General features: G+C 33.9%; 1 protein-coding gene across 1 annotated transcript; it reads right to left on the bottom strand.

The window, feature by feature from the left end:
- Positions 1-5,076: 5,076 nt before the first annotated feature.
- Positions 5,077-12,818, bottom strand: HDA08 (histone deacetylase 8). Its single transcript, XM_006854570.4, has 4 exons — positions 12,262-12,818; positions 10,349-10,929; positions 8,677-8,992; positions 5,077-5,272 (listed from the first exon to the last, which is right to left on the bottom strand). The coding sequence occupies exons 1-3, from the start codon at positions 12,527-12,529 to the stop codon at positions 8,681-8,683; spliced, it is 1,161 nt and encodes a 386-aa protein (XP_006854632.1). The 5' UTR covers positions 12,530-12,818; the 3' UTR covers positions 5,077-5,272; positions 8,677-8,680.
- Between the last annotated feature and the right edge of the window lie 5,869 nt (positions 12,819-18,687).

Below are 18,687 nucleotides of genomic sequence, written 5' to 3'. Positions count from 1 at the left end.
AATAGTTAAATATTATGAAAATATGCAAGACAATTTATAATTTCACATAAATTCAATGGGTGAAGTTACAAAGTCCAACTAACAATGGATGATGCAAGAATATATGCTTCTATATTGTTTTAATGTTGATGTTGAAAAATGTTGTTTTAATGTTAAAAAACATTTTAATGCAGTTTAGAATCGGGTTTGAGAGTGAATTTTTTATAGCACGATGTTCCCAGCTTTACGAATGGTTGTGAATCAAGGTAGTAAGAGAGAGCACCTCATTTACTTAGTAACTTGGTTATCAAATGCAGGGTGTGGGTCAAGGTGTTAAGTGCTGCTTCAAATAGCCAAATCACATATTTTAAAAAATTATGGCCAAGTCGATTTTCAAATGGCCAAATCGATTTTGAAATGATCAAATCAATTTTGAAATGGCCAAACCTCATTTACTCAGTAACCTTTTGAGTTGGGTTTTAACATGAAAAAAAAAATATATATATATAAGATGGCAACTGTAAAATGTAGAATTAAGATGCATATTTAAAATAAAATAAAAAACAGGTTAAGTTTTTATCGATTTCAGCATGCGGAAATATAAGAGATGAGTAAAACAGTTTTTAGCTTCTACCTCTTTTCTTTATAGAGGCTAATAAACAGATTTAAGGACTCTGAAGTTGCAACAAATAATAGATAGCTCGTAACAAATAAAAAAATAAATTAGCAGAAAATGTCACAACTAGACAAGATGTTGAGAACACATACATCAGTAACATACATAAAAAATAACCTTAAAAAGAAATAATTTTTTTCTCATATTCATTACAAAATAATATTTTTATAAAAAATATATATAAAACATTAAAAACAATCCAACAAGCTCACCAAAAATGTATAACATTAAAAAGAAACAAAGTTTTTCCTCATATTCATCACAGATAAACATACTTTTGTAAAAAAAAATATAACATTAAAAACAATCCAACAAGCTCACCAAAAATATATAAATTTAGAAAGAAAAAAAGTATATTAATTTTTTCTCATATTCATCACAAATTTCATATTTTTATAAAAACAAAACGAATTTTATTTAAAAAAGTTTGTTTTAAGAACCCTAAAATTGAGCCAAAGAATACGTAAACTTTAGAGTCGAAATCAACCCCAAATCTTTCATTTTTTGAACAAATTGATATGAGGATATGATAGATACTTGAATTAATATTCAAATGCATCAAATTTCATGAAAACTTATTCACTATTGAGATCTTTATTAAAAAAATTGCGCTACTTCACGCAAATTTCAAGAAAAAAAGCAGCAAAAAAAAATTGATATAAAAAAATTTGATCATATTTATTTGATAGATAAGGACTTTATGATCAAAATTCAGTGATTAATTCGATGTTCGATCAATTGATCAATTAGAAATCAATTTGTTTGGATAAAAATAGTTCTTTGAGCAGCAGTACTTCGGCCTCAAAAAAACCTCAAATCTTCATCGTTTTGGAAAAATTGAAATATATAAACATTGAATCCTTCAACAATCAATCAAAGCCCTCCATTTATATGAAAATCTATGAGGTATTTGATAGAATGGCGGAAATTTCTAATTTTCAAATATCTCCATTTCAATCAGCCAAGAACCCTTTGTTTTTTGACTTCTGATTCAATAATAGATAATCTATAGAAACTTTATGGTGTATAACATTAATATTTGATTGTAAAAACAAAAAAAAAAATACTACAACATGGAAGAAACAAATGCTACAAAATCTTGATATATGAAAATAACGGGCATGTGTAAAATAACGACCGTTAGTTTATGCGTTATAAAGTACGAAAACAACAGTAAACCAGACTGGTTAGGAAAACCTGCCGGTTTTGAAAAAAAACCACCGGTTAGACATTGAACAGGCCGATTTTGGCCCCGATTTTTTTTGGAGTTCCGTCTTACCATGTGTACCGCAAAACCGGTCCTAACCGAAATCGCCACCCCACTAGTAGCGATCTAACAGGCCGATTTTGCAAACAATGTGTACTGCTAATGAGGGGTATCAATTTATTTGGATTCTTAGAAGTTAAATAAAAAGAAATGGATGATGTTAAATACTTCATAGCTTGAGTGTTTTTTGATGAATTTCCATCCTTAATATATTCTTAAATATTTATTATATTATATAATTTGATTTCTACTCCAATCTAAACTCGAATAGATTAAATAAATCTCACCAAATAACTCATCGAAAATTGCTATTCAAGCATTAAAAAACCTTTACATCGATCATCTTGACTTGAACATTATAGTTGTGAAAAAAAAAAAAGATTTCAAACTCGAAAAACAATGTTATTGTAACAAATTATCTAGAACGTCTATTTCGCCCTAAAAATAAGTATTCATAGTTCTACAAGATTTGTACAATTTTTTGAATTTCAAATTTCATTACTGGTGGTAGAAATTAATTTTAGAGCCATGATGTAGGTTTCCGTTGCTATAAGTGCTTTTCGGACGAGGATTTGAGATTAGGCTTTATTTTGTTTTCATAAAGGTCCTACACAAAGAAATCCCCGTTAAAGTATTTAACACTATACACCTTGTGAATGGTTTTTTTCTCATCCGCTCCCCCCACCCCCCTCCCCTTCAGCAAATTTACAAATACTTGTAGGATGAAATTGCTCCTTAACGAATGGAACAAAAATAGATTTAAACGCTTCATCTTTCTCTCTTCCCAGGTTTCTTCTCTCTCTAGATCTCTTCCGTGCTTGATTTTCTCTCATCATTCTATTTCTCAAGAGTACTATTCTTTACTTGAATTACCAATCGAAGGAAAAATAATTCCAACAAACGAGAGAAAAGTTCTACTAATTTCAAGAGAGAACATTTCCCCATGAGTAGTTTTCGAGCCCAAAAACCTTTCTTTTCTAATCCAATCAAAGTGGATTTACTTCATGAGCTCAGCTCAAAAGGAGCGCCTTTATCTTGCCTCTTGCACAGGAATGGGCTCAAGACCAGGTGGTCAGGTGTCGCAGGGCACCAAAACTTGATGCCTTGAGTTCCATTTCTAGACTGAACTACCCGAAAAAAAAAAAACAGATGGCCCCTTGCACCATTAGAGCTATCATCAAGAGTTCCAAGATTAGGATTGGCCAAAAGCAAGCAGCAAGTGATAGGCCTATAGCCAAAAACACCAGTCAAGAGGAGAATGCCATAAAGCATCCATAATTGCAAGATTTAGAATGGAAGCATTAGCAAGACCTGGCCCACCTTCACTCATGGAGAAAGGATAGCCAATTCCAAATTCCCCACTCTGTCAACATATCAATGAGTACAATCCATGTAGTTTTTGTGGCAATCGCACAGTAATTTCATCTACTTTTTCTTTCCAAAAATGATGAAAAAAACTCGCTTTAAAACATCGAAAGAAACCCATGCACAATTTGAGACCACTCTAAGGCGACCAACTTTCCCTCTCAGTAAGAAGATAGAGAAAATTTAAAGAAGCAAGGTAATCCATGTAGTTTGGGACAAATTCTGGTTTTAACTCTATCTGGAATGATCAATGAAGAAACATAGTGATCCACTTGCATGTTCTCACTTGGTTTGACACAACTGAAATGGGCATCGTGGATGGAGCCACCATGCCACAGGAGGCTCTTCATGCTGAATTTTGGTTTCTCTTTTCTCTCTTCCTAGTCATCAATCGCTTCCTATTCTTGCGTTTTTCTTTGAGGAAACATATTTTTCTCTCTAGCCATTAGAGTCTTCAAATAATTGGGACAAAAGACAACATGAAATCCTTCAGATATGATCTGTTTCTCTCTATAACCTCTGGTTTAGAACTTTAGATCAGTGAGTCAGGCCAGTTCGCGCTGATTCAGTCACGTAAAGCCTAGAAAAAATCTGAGAAAAATGTCGATTTTTTGAAATTGAGGTAGGTGTAAAAGAGTTGATGATTGTAATATTTATTTTGATGAGGTTATTGAAACACATAAATGCTAAGATTCTAGCTCTTGTCAGAGTACTGTATATTTATTTTATAGTCTAAAATAGATGAAGTAAATATCAAAAATAGAGAGTTGAAGACGAGGCAGACCCATTTGTTAGGCAGATCACATATAGATAAACAGTTGGGCCAAATAAGGTAGGAGGATATAATGCATCAAAATCTCCTATGAAAAATTTGGGGGACTTAAAAGGCAGATCACATATAGATAAACAGTTGGGCCAAAATAAGGAAGGAGGATATAATGCATCAAAATCTCCTATGAAAATTTTGGGGGACTTAAAAGGAGAAGTACAAGGCGTTTCAAAAGTTTGTGATGCCAGGTGAAGAGGATAATACAGGAATTGTTTCCAATTTGAACAAGACAGACTATTGGGCCACAAAATATGGAATTTTTTAAGGGTAGAGGAGGGATTGATGATAGAGATACTAGTGTAAAGTTTGATTGCTATTTCCAAAAAAGGTTGCATGATCACAAGAGATATGGGGAAGGAAAGCGTAAGGGTTTATCATGATGAGCTTCCCAAGTATGAGGTTACCTTCAAAGATCTTGTTATATATCCTCATACCAGGAATGGTTTAATCCAAATTTTGCTGTGATATGTCTATTCCTAGTGATATAAATTTCTCTCTTAAGTGCTCTACCTCAAGAAAGAATTATTCCTTTGCTTCCTAAATTCGTTTCTAATGAGGGAGCCAGAAAGACTGCTTCTAATGAGGGAGCCAGAAAGACTGCTACCTTTCAGGCTAGTTGTGAAGGAGAAGATTAAAGATCCAAATAAGCCGAAGGTTCCTCCTGAGGAACAAGGGATTCCCACAATTGATCTTAAGCTTAATATTCTTGAGGAAACATAGCAAACTGCACTAATTCCAGTCACCATGCGACTGGGGTGGCAACTCCGAGAAGGTGGGAAGCAGGGGCAGAGCTCTGCTATGCCTATTGAGCAATAGAGACTTTGAACATTGTGCTTAATTGGAGGTCACTCTATTACAGAATGTATGTCACACCCCAAGTTTTATGACACTAACAATCCTGAGGTGTGACAATCTATTCTTAAAGTATAAATAGAACAAATTCGGAAATTCTACTATATATTGCATCAAAACTTATTTTTTTCCATTCAGAAATTTTCAAACTTGTACAAAGTCTACTCACAACTTATATTATCATGAAGGTTTATATATATACAATTTTGATAGAACAAAAGGTACAAAAACGAGTTTAATCATGATTACAAACTTCTTTCAAGCTACTCCTGCTGTACATACGAACAATAAGGCTGCAATTACTCTGAAAAGAATTCACAATAGTTTAGTTTGATGAGTTTGACTACTCAGCAAGTAACTATCATAATCATTAAAAATCATGGTTAGAAAATGTAAATATTTTCTAAAAGAATGCATATTGAAACAAGATAAAGAAGAGCATATAATTCAACTACATAAGTTAAAAGATTTCACAAATACCCTACTAGAGTCCGAAATAGGTCACCTATATACCCTACCAACATCTTGGATGGGTCCACATAATTCCTACCGATGTACCAGATAGGTCCACTCATATCTCATCAGCGTACCGGATGAGCCCACATAATCCCTACCGACGTACCGGGTAGGTCCACTTATATCTCACCGGCATACCGGACGAGTCCACTTAACCCCTAACTCCGTACCAAATAGTAAGTCCACTTAATCCCTACTGACATACTGGATAGGTCTACTTATATCTTACTGGAGTACCGAATGCGTCTACTTATTCCCTACCAGCATACCGGGTAAGTCCACTTGTATACTTAAAGTATCTTTGAAACTTTTTATCACTAAACATCAGGAAACAACAATATTGTATATTTAAAATATCCTTGAAATCAATAGCATGAATTCACATGAAGCAATTTATAGCAAACACTTTCACTGATATTTCTATAAATACCCAATCAAACATTTTGGACTCAATTTCTTAGAGATAGCAGTTATGAGAGACATTCTTAAAAATTGAAATCTAAGTTTCAGAAAGATAGCAGTTATGAGAGACATTCTTAAAAATTGAAATCTAACAAGCTAAGCAATCTACTGACAGTAGAAGAATTCTTATGGAAATTCAGAGTTGAATACTAAATTTTCAACTATCTAAAATCCTTAATAATAGTGGGAAATATTACAAGTTTATTAAATACAGAAATACCAGTTTTCCATTAAACTATTTTACAGGAAAATAATGTTACTTACACATAAAACTTACAGTATCTAAAATTCATATCGATAGAAGGAAATATTACAATTAAATGCAGAAATACTAGTTTTTAAATAATTATTTTACAGAAAAATAAGGCCACTTACACATAAACCTTATAGTATCTAAAATTCATAATGATATACGGTAATATTAAAATTAAATGCAAAAATATCAGTTTTCAAATATCTATTTTATAGGAAAATAATGTTACTTACTATTAAAACTTATACGCCACTTTGAGATGGATATGTTGCTACCGTTGCTAGAGTAAGACCAGGATCAATGGTGTTTAGCTAAGGTATGGGAAGACACCAAATGAGTTTATATGGGGAGAGGGAGCATAAAAAAATGGATGTATTACAAGAGAGAGACAGAGAAAAAAAAAAATTATATGAAGAAAAGAGAATTATTTTTATCGTAATGAGAACATTATGAGAGAGAAAACCTTTTATGAGATTCTTATGAGAGAGAAAGAAATATTATATGAGAGAAAAGAGTATAATTTTTATTATAGTGAGATCATTATGAGAAAGCGAGCATGAAGAGAGAGAAAAAAAATTGTTATGAGAGAGAGAAGGAGAACTTACATATGGGAAGAGAGAGAAAAGCCAACATGATAAGCTAATGATGAGCCCGTAAGGGGAGAAGGGTTTTTAAACGTGAGGGAGGACAATCCTTCATTTGACACATGTCAAATTATGTGTCCCTTTCTTTTTTTAACTCTTCACTTATATGTGCCACCTCATGACACATGATCATTTTATAATGCACATTATTACCTTATAATGCCACCTCACGACACATTATTTCCTTATAATGCCACATCATCCGTATGAGTGTATGAGTGTTACATGAGTGTTCAAATCATGTTATACCTACTTATCTCAATTAACTAATCTTTTTAATGTAAAAAAAGGGTGGAAATGAAAAGTTTAAAAAAAAATGGTCCCATGGTGAATTCTTAGCATAATGAACTATCACTCAAAATTATATGAGTATTTTATATTTTCATAATTATTTTATATTTTCATTATCATTATTATTATTATTATTATTATTATTTTATTATTATTATTATTTTATTATTATTATTATTATTTTTTCTTTTAGTTCCAAAAGTTTAGGGTCGTCACAATGTAGACAGGGTGGTGAAAAAAATATAATCCAATCCAATTCACCTAAGGTAGAGCAGAGGTTGTTCAAGATAACTTGGGGTCCCTTGAAGATTCAGAAAAAGAATATCCAGAGATTGTTTGAGGCAATGGGAGTGGGTCTGAACGAGCCTTTAACATAAGTAGTGGCACCGATAAAGAGGAATATAAAGAAATCGAAAGAAGAAGCTGATATAGGACGGAGAAGAACGTGAAGGCTCCTAGGAAAGTTGGTGCTAGGAAAGCAAACCAGCTAGGATAAATACATATAGTAAAGTTCCTAAGAGTAAAAAGGATCACAAAGATAAGGACAAGGAAGAGTCAGTTTCTGATGATTCTTTCAATTCCATGCCTGCTATTAGGGGCATGCATTACTCCTTGGTGTGGAGCCTCTTCTAGAGCCAAATGAAAATTATCCGTTGGAATATTAGGGGTATAGGGGATCTTAAGACAAGAAAGGAGGTTTTGCTGATACTACGAAAGGAAAAACCTGAAGTCTTTATTTTGCAGGAAATATAGATCCCAATACCAATTATCCAAACCAATGACACATATTTGGGGTGGAGGGTTTGTTGAATTTTTTGGAAAAGACGTGGTTGGTCGATCTGGTGGCTTCTGGATAGTGTGGAATCCAACATTGTTGAAGGGACTCAATTTTGTATGAGGGGAAAGATCACTATCAGTATTTTTTTGGGTCCTGTAAGCGAGTTTAAGTGGTTGCTGATTAATGAATATACTCCTAATATATCTTATTTAAGAAGAAATTTTTGGTTTGAAATTTCAGATGTGGTGGGTGAATGAATGTGGTCTACCATGGTGTGCTGGGGGGGTGATAAGGTGGCCTGAAAAGTCTACTTCCATGAATAAACGGAACACATGTATGAGGTCCTTGAGTGACTTTATTTTATATCACGACTTCATTGATGTTTCAATTTGACAATCCCCCAAAACATTTGTGAGATTATAATAAATATTATTCATCGTATCGGAATAACACTGTGTTAAGGGGCTTACGAGCCACAACAAATTCCAAAGTTCAAATCTCAGATTTCCCAGCCAAAATAATTATTGCAATAGTTTTGAAATATGCAATGTATTGTAATGGATCCCCACAATCTCTTTTTTCTCTTTGTATGTGTCTCTTTGTTTCATTTTTCCTTTATTCTCACAAAATTTCACATAATATGATGTCATATATACATTTTCCAAATGCATGCACAAGCACAGCATGCTATTGCACATGCATACATGCCGTCACATGTACATGCACACAAACTCCCCATAATCTAAGGATAGATGAGGATGTACCTCTTTAAGATGATCTATCTGTCACCATCCATGGCAAATTCTCTCCCCAATACTTCCTTATGAAGTCCACTACTTTAACCGGTAAGGCCTCATCTTCTGGATAATAAGCAATGGGATCTGAGAGCAAACGAAGAGGCAGGTTGAGAACACCTTCTAGTGTGGCATGAAGACAATATGCAGAGTATGTGCGGTGGTATCCCCCTTCTTGAACTATGAGTATCCGGCCCTTGGCATGCTTATCAGATAAATTCCGAATTATGCGACCAATTTCCCGGTAACCCTCCATTGTGAGACATTGTCTTCCATTTGGATCAAACTAGTGCAAAAAACAGAAAAACACAGTTAGGATTTGAAAAGTTCCAGATTTGAAGGAACATGCAGCTTCGATTGAAGCTTGGCCAAAATTATTCTATAAAAGGAAACTTTAATTGCAACAGGAAGAACATATGTATATGGATGTCTAGATGAAGTTTCAAGCCTTGAAGAAACTAAAGGCGAATATTGAGGTTGCTTTGGCCACAACATTTGAGGGGACAGTGATCAATGGGGTTGATATAGGCTTATCTACGAAGAATCAACAAGTAAACAACTCATGATTGATCGCTCAAGAGATTATGCAAATAAAAGAAACTCAAAAGAAAAATATGAGGTTTCAAAACAAATAAAGTAGTTCATGTTTTATGTAAGGTTTCAGCTTACAAGAAAGTAGCTTATTGATAAGTTCCCACGAAGAACTTTATTGACTAAATGAAGAACATACTTGTTCACACAAGAATGATAAGTCACAGTGACCAGTAAACACTCAACACCCTAAAATAATATCAATAGAAGTACAATAAATTTACATTACTAATGTATCCATCAGAAAACAAAAATAACAACTTATAACACCTCTTCCTTTAACCTGAGGCCATGACATCAATTAGATGCAATTTGGTTCTCAAAGTAACTTTTCCCTCTCTAGTAGCTCAAGTTAGGAGTTCATCATCATCATCATAATAATAATAATAATAATAAATATAATAATAATATTATTATTATTATTCCTATTATTATTATTAGTTGTAGTAGTAGATATATATTGAAGGCAAGAAAGCTCCAAAACAAAGAGGTTATCTGCATACTAATGTCACTCAAATAGAAAAGGCTAATTGAGGGCAATTTGTATGGTACTCAAATCGCCACAATGTAATGGGAGGAGTCCAATTCCAAAGCCAATCAGTAGAATTTCAAACAGCACAACCCGGCAGTATGCCTGAGCATTTGATATGGAAACCAATGATTAATGCACCAGAAAAAAGCCAACAAACGGATAATATCATCAAGAAAACTGAAGTTCATCCTCATGGACAAGCATTTAACATCCAGTGTGAGTACAACTTTCAACTGTTGTGCAATTTCTCATTCACCGGTAGCATGTGAAAACACACAACTCCTAGCTTGGTAGTCTTCAGATGCCACAGGAACAAGTTCTTTCACATGAAACCATGAAGCTCAATTGAGATTCAATTTTAAAAAATATTCTAATTATAAACTCTTACAAGTTACAACTGTCTATGCAAATGGAAAGAATGGGGCCATCAGTCACAGAACCCTCAACTCTTAAAACAACATGAAAACAGAGAGATGAACAAACTCAACAACATGAAAACAGAGAGATGAACAAACTCACCGCACTGGCATCTTGGCCAATAACAAGAACCACAACCTTAGGACCAAATTTATCGATAGCTGGAACAACCAACTTGGTCATTGCATATTCATATCCCTTATCTCCTGTTCCATTTGGTAATGGTATATTCAGATTAAAGCCACTTCCCTTGCCTTTCCCAATCTCATCAATTGAACCTTTTTGGGGATGTGATGGTCCCCATGACCCATGATTCATGTGTAGAGAGATGGAAAGGACATCACATGTATCATAAAACCCTTCAGCTGTACCATTGCCATAATGGACATCAATATCAACAACTGCAACTCTTTTGATACCAGAGTTTAAAGCCAGCTTAATTGCAAGCCCGGCATTGTTTAGAAAGCAATACCCATCCGCTTGAGAAGGCTGAGCATGATGGCCAGGTGGCCTCACTAACGCATATGCAATCTTTCCATTTCTGTTTAATATGTGTTCCATCGCTGAGATTGTAGTACCAGAGGCAAGAAGAGAAGCACCCCATGAACCCGGGTTCAAAACAGTACCAGCACAAAGTTGCTTGCCACCATTTTCATCAGCTTCGATAAGCTCCTTAATATAATCTGTCAATTGATGGATAACAACAATGTGCTTGATTTTCACTGATAAAACTATTTTTTTGGGCTTTTCCCAATGAAAGGCCAGGATATGAGTAAGGTATTTTAGTTCTAGTGAAACAACCATCATACTAATCCAAGTTTTAGTCCTGCTACTTTTGAATTAGTTGAACTAAATTTTAGTACCACACAAAGCCAGGTGATTGGATGACACAATCTTTAGTATTCACTAATAAAACTGCCTTGTCATGTTTTTTTATTTGGAAACATTTTATATAGAACCGAGGCTCCAAACAATCAAATTACAGCCCACCTCAAAAATTTCACTAGAAGAGGTTGTTTTGATGCCCAAATATCCTCAAATTGATCATCTTGACATTAAGATGCATGGACATGAGAAAAAGTGGATTTCAAGTTTTGGAAATGGTGCCTCTTGTAACGCATTTTTGGACGGTCAATTTTCAAGATTTTCAAGTTTTCATAGATATGCTCGATCTACACTAAGTTTGAACCTTTAAATTTTTACAATTAACTATGGAAATATATTTTAAGGCTCTCACAAAGATTTCCAGTATTGAAACCATATTTCTGGACACTATTACAAGGTGTGCTTTACTTTGAATGCTTAGAACGATCAGCTCTATACAAACCGCACCCTTTTTATTTTTAACCCCTAATGAAGGCTAAAATGTGAAAATATGCAATTTTTGTTCTACTGAAGCAGCAAACATTTCTAAATCTGAGTTTAAGCCCAGCTAAGTAGTAATGGTCTCTAGGCCTTTGTGGTCAGGGTGCTTGCCTAGAGTTCCATTCCTACCAAAGTCGAAGTTAACATTAAAAAGAAAACAATAATAATAATTTAAGCCCTGCTATGTTCTTATTACAAGTTTCATATCCTATGAATGCGTCCTGAATTCGTGCTCCACAGCAAAATTGAAAAAGCGCAATTCATCACAAGCCCACAAATTTCTAGTACCTTGATGGATAACACAATGCTTAGTTTTCACTTCAACACTAATTGTAACCTTTTTCTTTTTGGTTCCTTCAAAGAAAGGCTAAAACGACAATCCACCGGAAAAGCAGCCCCATTATTTTCTCAATAATAAAACAAAATTTAATATGACGCAAATGTTTCCTGTAAACTCAGGCTTCCATTTCTATCAAAAGAGCCAATTCAAGAACAATTATTTATTACCAAGAAATTTTGTGGCTCATTTATTGCAAGAAAACAAATGTAAGCAGCTGATTTTTTAGTGAGATATCTCTGCAAGAAGAAGATGATGATGATGAAGAAGAAGCAAGAGAAGTTTGCTAAGAAGAATTAGAGTTAGGGAAAACCTGGAGTATGAAATAAATATAACTCAGAAATTAGAGCTGGCCTTCCTAAATGCCATGAAATGTAAGGCGAAATAGGCCCCCTTTTGAGGATAGAAACCATATTTTTGACTCTATCTCCATTTTCAGGGTGCTTTTCAAGAACATCAAGAAAACCAGGGTCATGTAAAGTATCAAAGACCCCTTTTCCTGTGTCATGTTGTAGCATTCCAGGGTGCCAAAATACATGGAGAAGTTCATCTGTTTCAGATGAAGCCGAAGAAGAATCCATGAGCCAAAACCCTTAGGTGTTGCAGATGCATGAGAAGAGAGAAACCCTAAAATGATTTAGAAGTTGCGGAGGAAGGAAAACTCGAAGTGTAAGATTGTTGTAGAGTAGACATAAAGTTCAAAAAATAATAACCCTTTGAACTTGGTGAGTCCTCCAAGCCATCTAATTTTAGATCTAATAAATTGAAACGCATGCATAAAAGATAAAGAAGATTAATGATCTCTTCATAGACAATCTCAAAAATAATAATATGAAAAATATTTATACAAGTGTGAGGCTCTAAACCACCAAACTAAAGCACACCTCAAAATTTTCACTAATAGAGATTGTTTGGATGCTCAAAATCTTCAAATTGATCATCTCGACCTCAAATTGTATAAACATGAAAAAAAATAGATTTCAAGTTTTAGAAATAGTACATATTATAATGTATTTTTAGACAATCAATTCTCAAGATTTTCAAATGTTCATAGATCCGCTCGATCTATACTATTTTGAAGCTTTAAATTCAAATTTTATAATTAGAGATGAAAAATAATATTTTTTAATACTATTTGAAGGTGTGCCCTACCTTTATTGTTTAGAGCCTCGGCCTTATACAAACTATAACCAATTAATATTGCTCTCGAGTTTTATTTATTTTGTCTTTTTTTGTGTGTGCCTGAAAATACTGATAAATCCACCTATTACCCTTTTCTATAGTTGCTATCTATTAAAAGTTGCTCTACAAATTTTGTAGCTCTTGCATAAAAGAATGCATTATCCCAATACCACTAATGGTGAACTTACAAAAACGTGCTCTATACTGATTTGATACAAGAAACGCTCTCACATTGTTTATTGCAAATTAATTTAGGGTGAAATGTGTATAATGGGTGCAGTTTGTATAGAGCCTAGGCTCTAAATAATCAAATTAGAGCCTACCTTCAAATAGTATCGAGAAATATGGTTTCAATACCGGAAATCTTTTTGATAGCCTTAAAATATATTTTTATTTTTATTTATAAAGTTTAAAGCTTCAAAAATAATGTAGATTGAGAGATCTATGACAACTTGAAAATCTTGAAATTTGACAGTCCAAAACTGTATTACAAAATACACTATTTCCAAAACTTGAAATCTATTTTTTTATCATGTCCATGTATCTTGATATCGAGATGATGAATTTGAGGATATTTGGGCATCAAAACAATATCTTCTAGTGAAATTTTTGAGGTAGGCTCGAATTTGATTGTTTAGAGCCGTGGCTCTATATAAACTTTTCCCATATATAATGAGAGTATATTTGCAACTAAAACATAGTCTTGAATGTGAATACATGCTATACTTTTTGGGGAAAGGTTTCTACTTCCCCTACAGCATATAAGATATATGTTTCTATAAAAAAAAAAAAGCATATAAGATATATGTTTCCCCCTTTATCTACCCGTCCAATTTAGATCAAGTGAGCCACTCATTGTTTGATCTAGGTCTGACGCTTCAGATTATTTTATTTTTAATTTTTTTTACATATTATATGAATATAAAATTTGGTACATGCCATCTTCCCAATGGTACGCACATAAACAAAATATTAAAAAGAATATTTCAACAAAATATAATAACCAAAGTACCCCTTGAAACTTGGAGGGATATTTTGATCATTTTATTTTATTGATAATATTTTTTATAAATGCGAGTTTAAGAGAGGAGTGGACACCCAAAATTTGGTGTCAAAATAATTTGTATAGAAAAACTTAAAAATAAAATAGTGTAGAGAGGTGATATTGTGATTGGAGCCATCTCAGCCGTCCATTCAGAATGAACGGTTGGATAAGGGGAAGCATATAAGTTTCATGCTATAGGGGAAGCATAAAAAGCTTACCCGACTTCTTGACCACTAAATATTATGCCTTCCTTTGCATTACTCTTTTATTATTATATCCTTGGCAACTTATATAAATGATAAACATGATTCGATGTCTTTAAAACACATTCCGCATTGCCTAATAAAACATAAAGGGACAATAATTCAATTAAATCACTTCTATAAGTACCTTTAAAAGAATATCTTAAAAAATGAATAAATTATCTATGTTCAGGATTGAATACTTAAACAAACATGAACATTTTAGCAATTTGACACTATTCAAATGGCATGACGAAAAAAACCTTGGTTGTTCAAAGATAGCAACATAAAATACTGATTTACAATGAAAATAAGTGAACTCCATGTTGTGAGCCCTAAATCAATAATGTATTATCCGAAGTTGCAAAAAAACTAGAGATATTATCATCATTTTAGCTTTGCTAGTCAAATAACTAAAATATCCATAATTTCAAGGTTTCCAGCGGGGTTGGTAACATGCCAGCTAACCCTATCCGGAGCTCGGACCGGGTCCCTATATGACAGGCTTGAGGCTGGCCTGGGTTGGACTAGCCTGAAGGCCCATGGCTGTAGGCCAGAACTAGGGCTAATAGACTCCAAGAAAAAATAACCTACGGAAAACATAGTGCCAGGCCAGGGCCAGCCCTATCGGAACCATAGCCAAGGCCCAGTCCTTGAGCCATGTGGCTTGAAACTCACGTCACATTTTGTGACCTAGGCCCTAGTCAAGACCAGACCCGGTCGACTAGGCTGGGGAGGGCCTCTTGCCCATTGCCAGGCCTAGTTTCTAATCCTAGACAAGGGTAGTTTGTTCTCTTTTACATCTTTTTGGAGAGGCACTTGATTGAAATAAGAGTCAAAATGCAACCATCCTAATATTGAGGTTTCTGTTAGGTGATTTGACAATTTAATCAATACTTTCCCATAACTTCCCACTCTTCAATGAGGCCTAAAAACTTCGTGACAGAGTAGTTTAAACATCCCCAATATTTGCATTAGAGATGAAGGCGATTGTTGCTACAGTGAAAAAGGCTTCGGGAAAGTGTATTGTGCAAGGGGGCGCAATTCAACATTAGCGTCCCCGGTGCACCTAGCCTCTATGGAAACAAAGAAATTGTGGTGCCACCGAAAGGATAAAACTAACCATAAAAAATTGTTCTTCAAATAATATCATTTTTACTTTTAAAAATTTAATTAGTTTTATACATTAATGATCCCCATGTGAGAGATTATATATTCCTACAAAAATAAATTATTTTTACTAACCTATTAAGTCTAAATCCATAATATTAAAATGTACTTTCTCGTTAGAAATCTACTTATTATGTTTACCGATAAGTAGAAAACATAAATGTGTTTCAACTATTAAATAAATGTTTTTCTTCTCTATATTTGAAAACAATACCAAAAAATTCATTGTAAAAATAAAAAATAAAAATAAAAATTAAAAATTAAAAAACCAAAAATTATTAAATAAACTTTGATATTTTTCGCAATATGTCTTGAAGAAAGCATAAATGCATCATAATATTGGAGAAAATGCATTTTTGGCATTTTTCTAGAAGACAGAGTTGTTCCGTTATTGAGGAACTTTGAGCCCTTCTCGAATTTGTCATTTTATGTGATCCTTTTATACTAACTTTTTTGCACAAAAACACAAGTTTTTTATTCGAGGAGTGACTCATGTAATGGTTTTTTTTTAAACGGTAACGTATGACTTATCATTAATTCAAATGTAAAATACAAGATATTTTAGCAAGGACACAAGATTACAAAAATGAAGTTACCATCATTAATTCAAGTGTAAAATACAAGATATTTTAGCAAGGACACAAGATTACAAAAATGAAGCAACCAACAGAGATGGAGTATGGACTCCTTCTTTGGCAAGAACAGCGACACCTTCATTCGTCTCTCTATAACAATATTGCACCATTGCCATAGAGGTTGACAAAATATCCCAAATTTGATGAAAAATAATCCTTAATCTCCAAAGAATATGGGCCTTTCTCTTGCTCCAAGCAAGGACATTTGCCGAGTCTCCTTCGATAATAATGCCCCCTTCCAAAGTGCATAGCAATTTCAAACCTTCTAATAAACATCGTGCTTCCGCCTCATTTGCTATTGTAATACCACAAGGACATGAGTAAGAGAATATAATGTGGCCCAAATTATTTCTAAAGAGACAACCATAGCTAATTGGTCTTAGATTCCCAAGTGAACTTCCATCAAAATCAAGTTTGAAGGAATTCACTGGTAGTAGTATCTAAACAACCTCACTACGAGTGTTAGTGCTAACACCTATAGTTGCAATTGTCAAGAGATTACTAATGATAATACTTTTAGGAATAGAGCTACTATCCTTATGAGTGAGGAACCAGTCAGCTGTAACTGCCAAAATATTCGATTTTAATGTCGACAAATCTGTACTTATACTATAAAAAACTCTTCTATGTATTTCCTTCCACACACTCCAAAGAAGACTAACCCAAATAGATCTCCAAAGAATACTTCTCAACTTTGAAATATTGGGTGTGATCCATTGGTCAAGAAGAGTTCTGACATTATGGAGCAAAAGTAATAACAGATTGAGGCACTATCGAGCCCAATGCCAAGCAAAAATGCATGAGAGGAAAAGATGTTGCAAAGTTTCATCACTGTCTTTGCATAGGATACATACATTAGGGATAATAAATCCCCTCTTTCTCAAGTTGTCAACAGTTGCTAATTTATCTTGGCATAACATCCATAAGAATAGCTGCACTTTAAAAGGCACATGCAATTTCTTAATCTTGAATAAACTAGGATCCAACTCTCTCCAACAATCTGAAAATAATAAATTATAGGTTGACTTAACCGAAAAATCTCCCGAGGAGGTAAGATCCCAAATAAAGCTATTATCTATATTTGGAGTCAAATATATGTCATTTAATAATTCCAATAATGTTTGATACTCCTCAATGAATCTGTTAGTACCTCTCCTGTACCTGTAAGGAATTGACCAAACAATATTAGTATAAACACCCCCACTAGCCTCCTTGACATATGCTAGTGGGTTTAAAGGTTTTAAGAAAACCTCAGGGAAAAGGTATCTCAACGGGTCGTCTCCAATCCATTTGTCAAACCAAAAGAGAGTGGATTCTCTATTCCCTACTATTTTTCAGAATTGGCGTAGATAAACATATCTCTCATAGTGAATACCTCTCCAACCATGGGACAAACTTGTTTTGTTTTTTGGACTTTTAATAAGGCCAAAGTTCAAATCCATTCAATATTTATCTCTCAGAACAATCACTCAGAAAGAATCAGATTGTGTATGGATCCTCAACCACCATTTTATTAAAAGTGCCGCGTTCATATAATTCAGTCTTTTAACACCTAATCCTCCCTCTTTCATTGGTCTACAAACTTTTTCCCAACTCAAAAGATGGAATCTTTTCCTTCTTATGTCATCTCCCCACAAGAAATTTCTTATAATTCTCTCTAGTTGCTTTTCAACTTCTTTTGGCATCTTAAATAAGGACATAAAATATACTGGGAGGTTGGACAAACTGGATTTAATCAACATATATCTTCCCCCCATAGAAAGAGTTTTAGCTTTCTAAGTGTCCAGTTTCTTGCTAAATCTCTCCACCACCGGATCCCAAATTGATCTTGAAGGCTTTGAATCCATTAAGTGAATTCCCAAATAAGTACAAGGTAAGGACTCAACCCTACAACCTAATAAGTGTGTCATTCTTGACACAACCATTTGCGGACATCCAATACCAATGATGTTGGTTTTACTCAAATTAACTATAAGTCTGGTTGATAGTCCCACACTTTTCAAGAAAATCCATAGGCAAGTGATTTCCTTAACCGTGGGATCACAGAATATAATGGTATCATCATCATACTGTAAATGTGAAACTATAAGACCATTATTACTAATATTAACACCTGATATGATCCTTTGCACTATCAATCTATTAAGCGTAACACTAAAGCTCTCAACTACCAAAGTATATAAAAATGGTGAAAGATGGTCCCCTTGTCTCAATCCTCTTGATCCTTTGAAAAAACTAGTTGGTTTGCCATTAACAAGAACTGAAAAATAGGTAAAAGACAGGCAACCAATTCACAATCTCCACCTTGAACGAAAACCCACTTTAGCCATGATACTTTATAGTACTCCCCAATCAACCTTATCATATGCCTTCTCAAAGTCTAGCTTACAAATAAGGCCCGGTTTGTCATCCTTGATTCTCGATTGGATACATTCTTGTACAACCAAAATACTATCCATAATTTG

Source organism: Amborella trichopoda, chromosome 11, assembly GCF_054954075.1.
Source record: "Amborella trichopoda isolate Santa Cruz 75 chromosome 11, AtrichopodaSantaCruz75HAP2 v2.0, whole genome shotgun sequence".
Taxonomy (NCBI): Eukaryota; Viridiplantae; Streptophyta; class Magnoliopsida; order Amborellales; family Amborellaceae; genus Amborella; species Amborella trichopoda.
The sequence above is the reverse complement of the archived record's forward strand: the minus strand, read 5'-3'. Positions and strand labels throughout refer to the sequence as shown.

Coding starts and splice junctions, on each gene's coding strand:
- HDA08 (XM_006854570.4), bottom strand. CDS start 12,529: ATGGATTCTTCTTCGGCTTCATCTGAAACAGATGAACTTCTCCATGTA. Junction 10,930..12,261: donor ATATTTATTTCATACTCCAG/GTTTTCCCTAAC, acceptor ATCAATTGACAG/ATTATATTAAGGAGCTTATC. Junction 8,993..10,348: donor TTGGCCAAGATGCCAGTGCG/GTGAGTTTGTTC, acceptor TTTTTGCACTAG/TTTGATCCAAATGGAAGACA.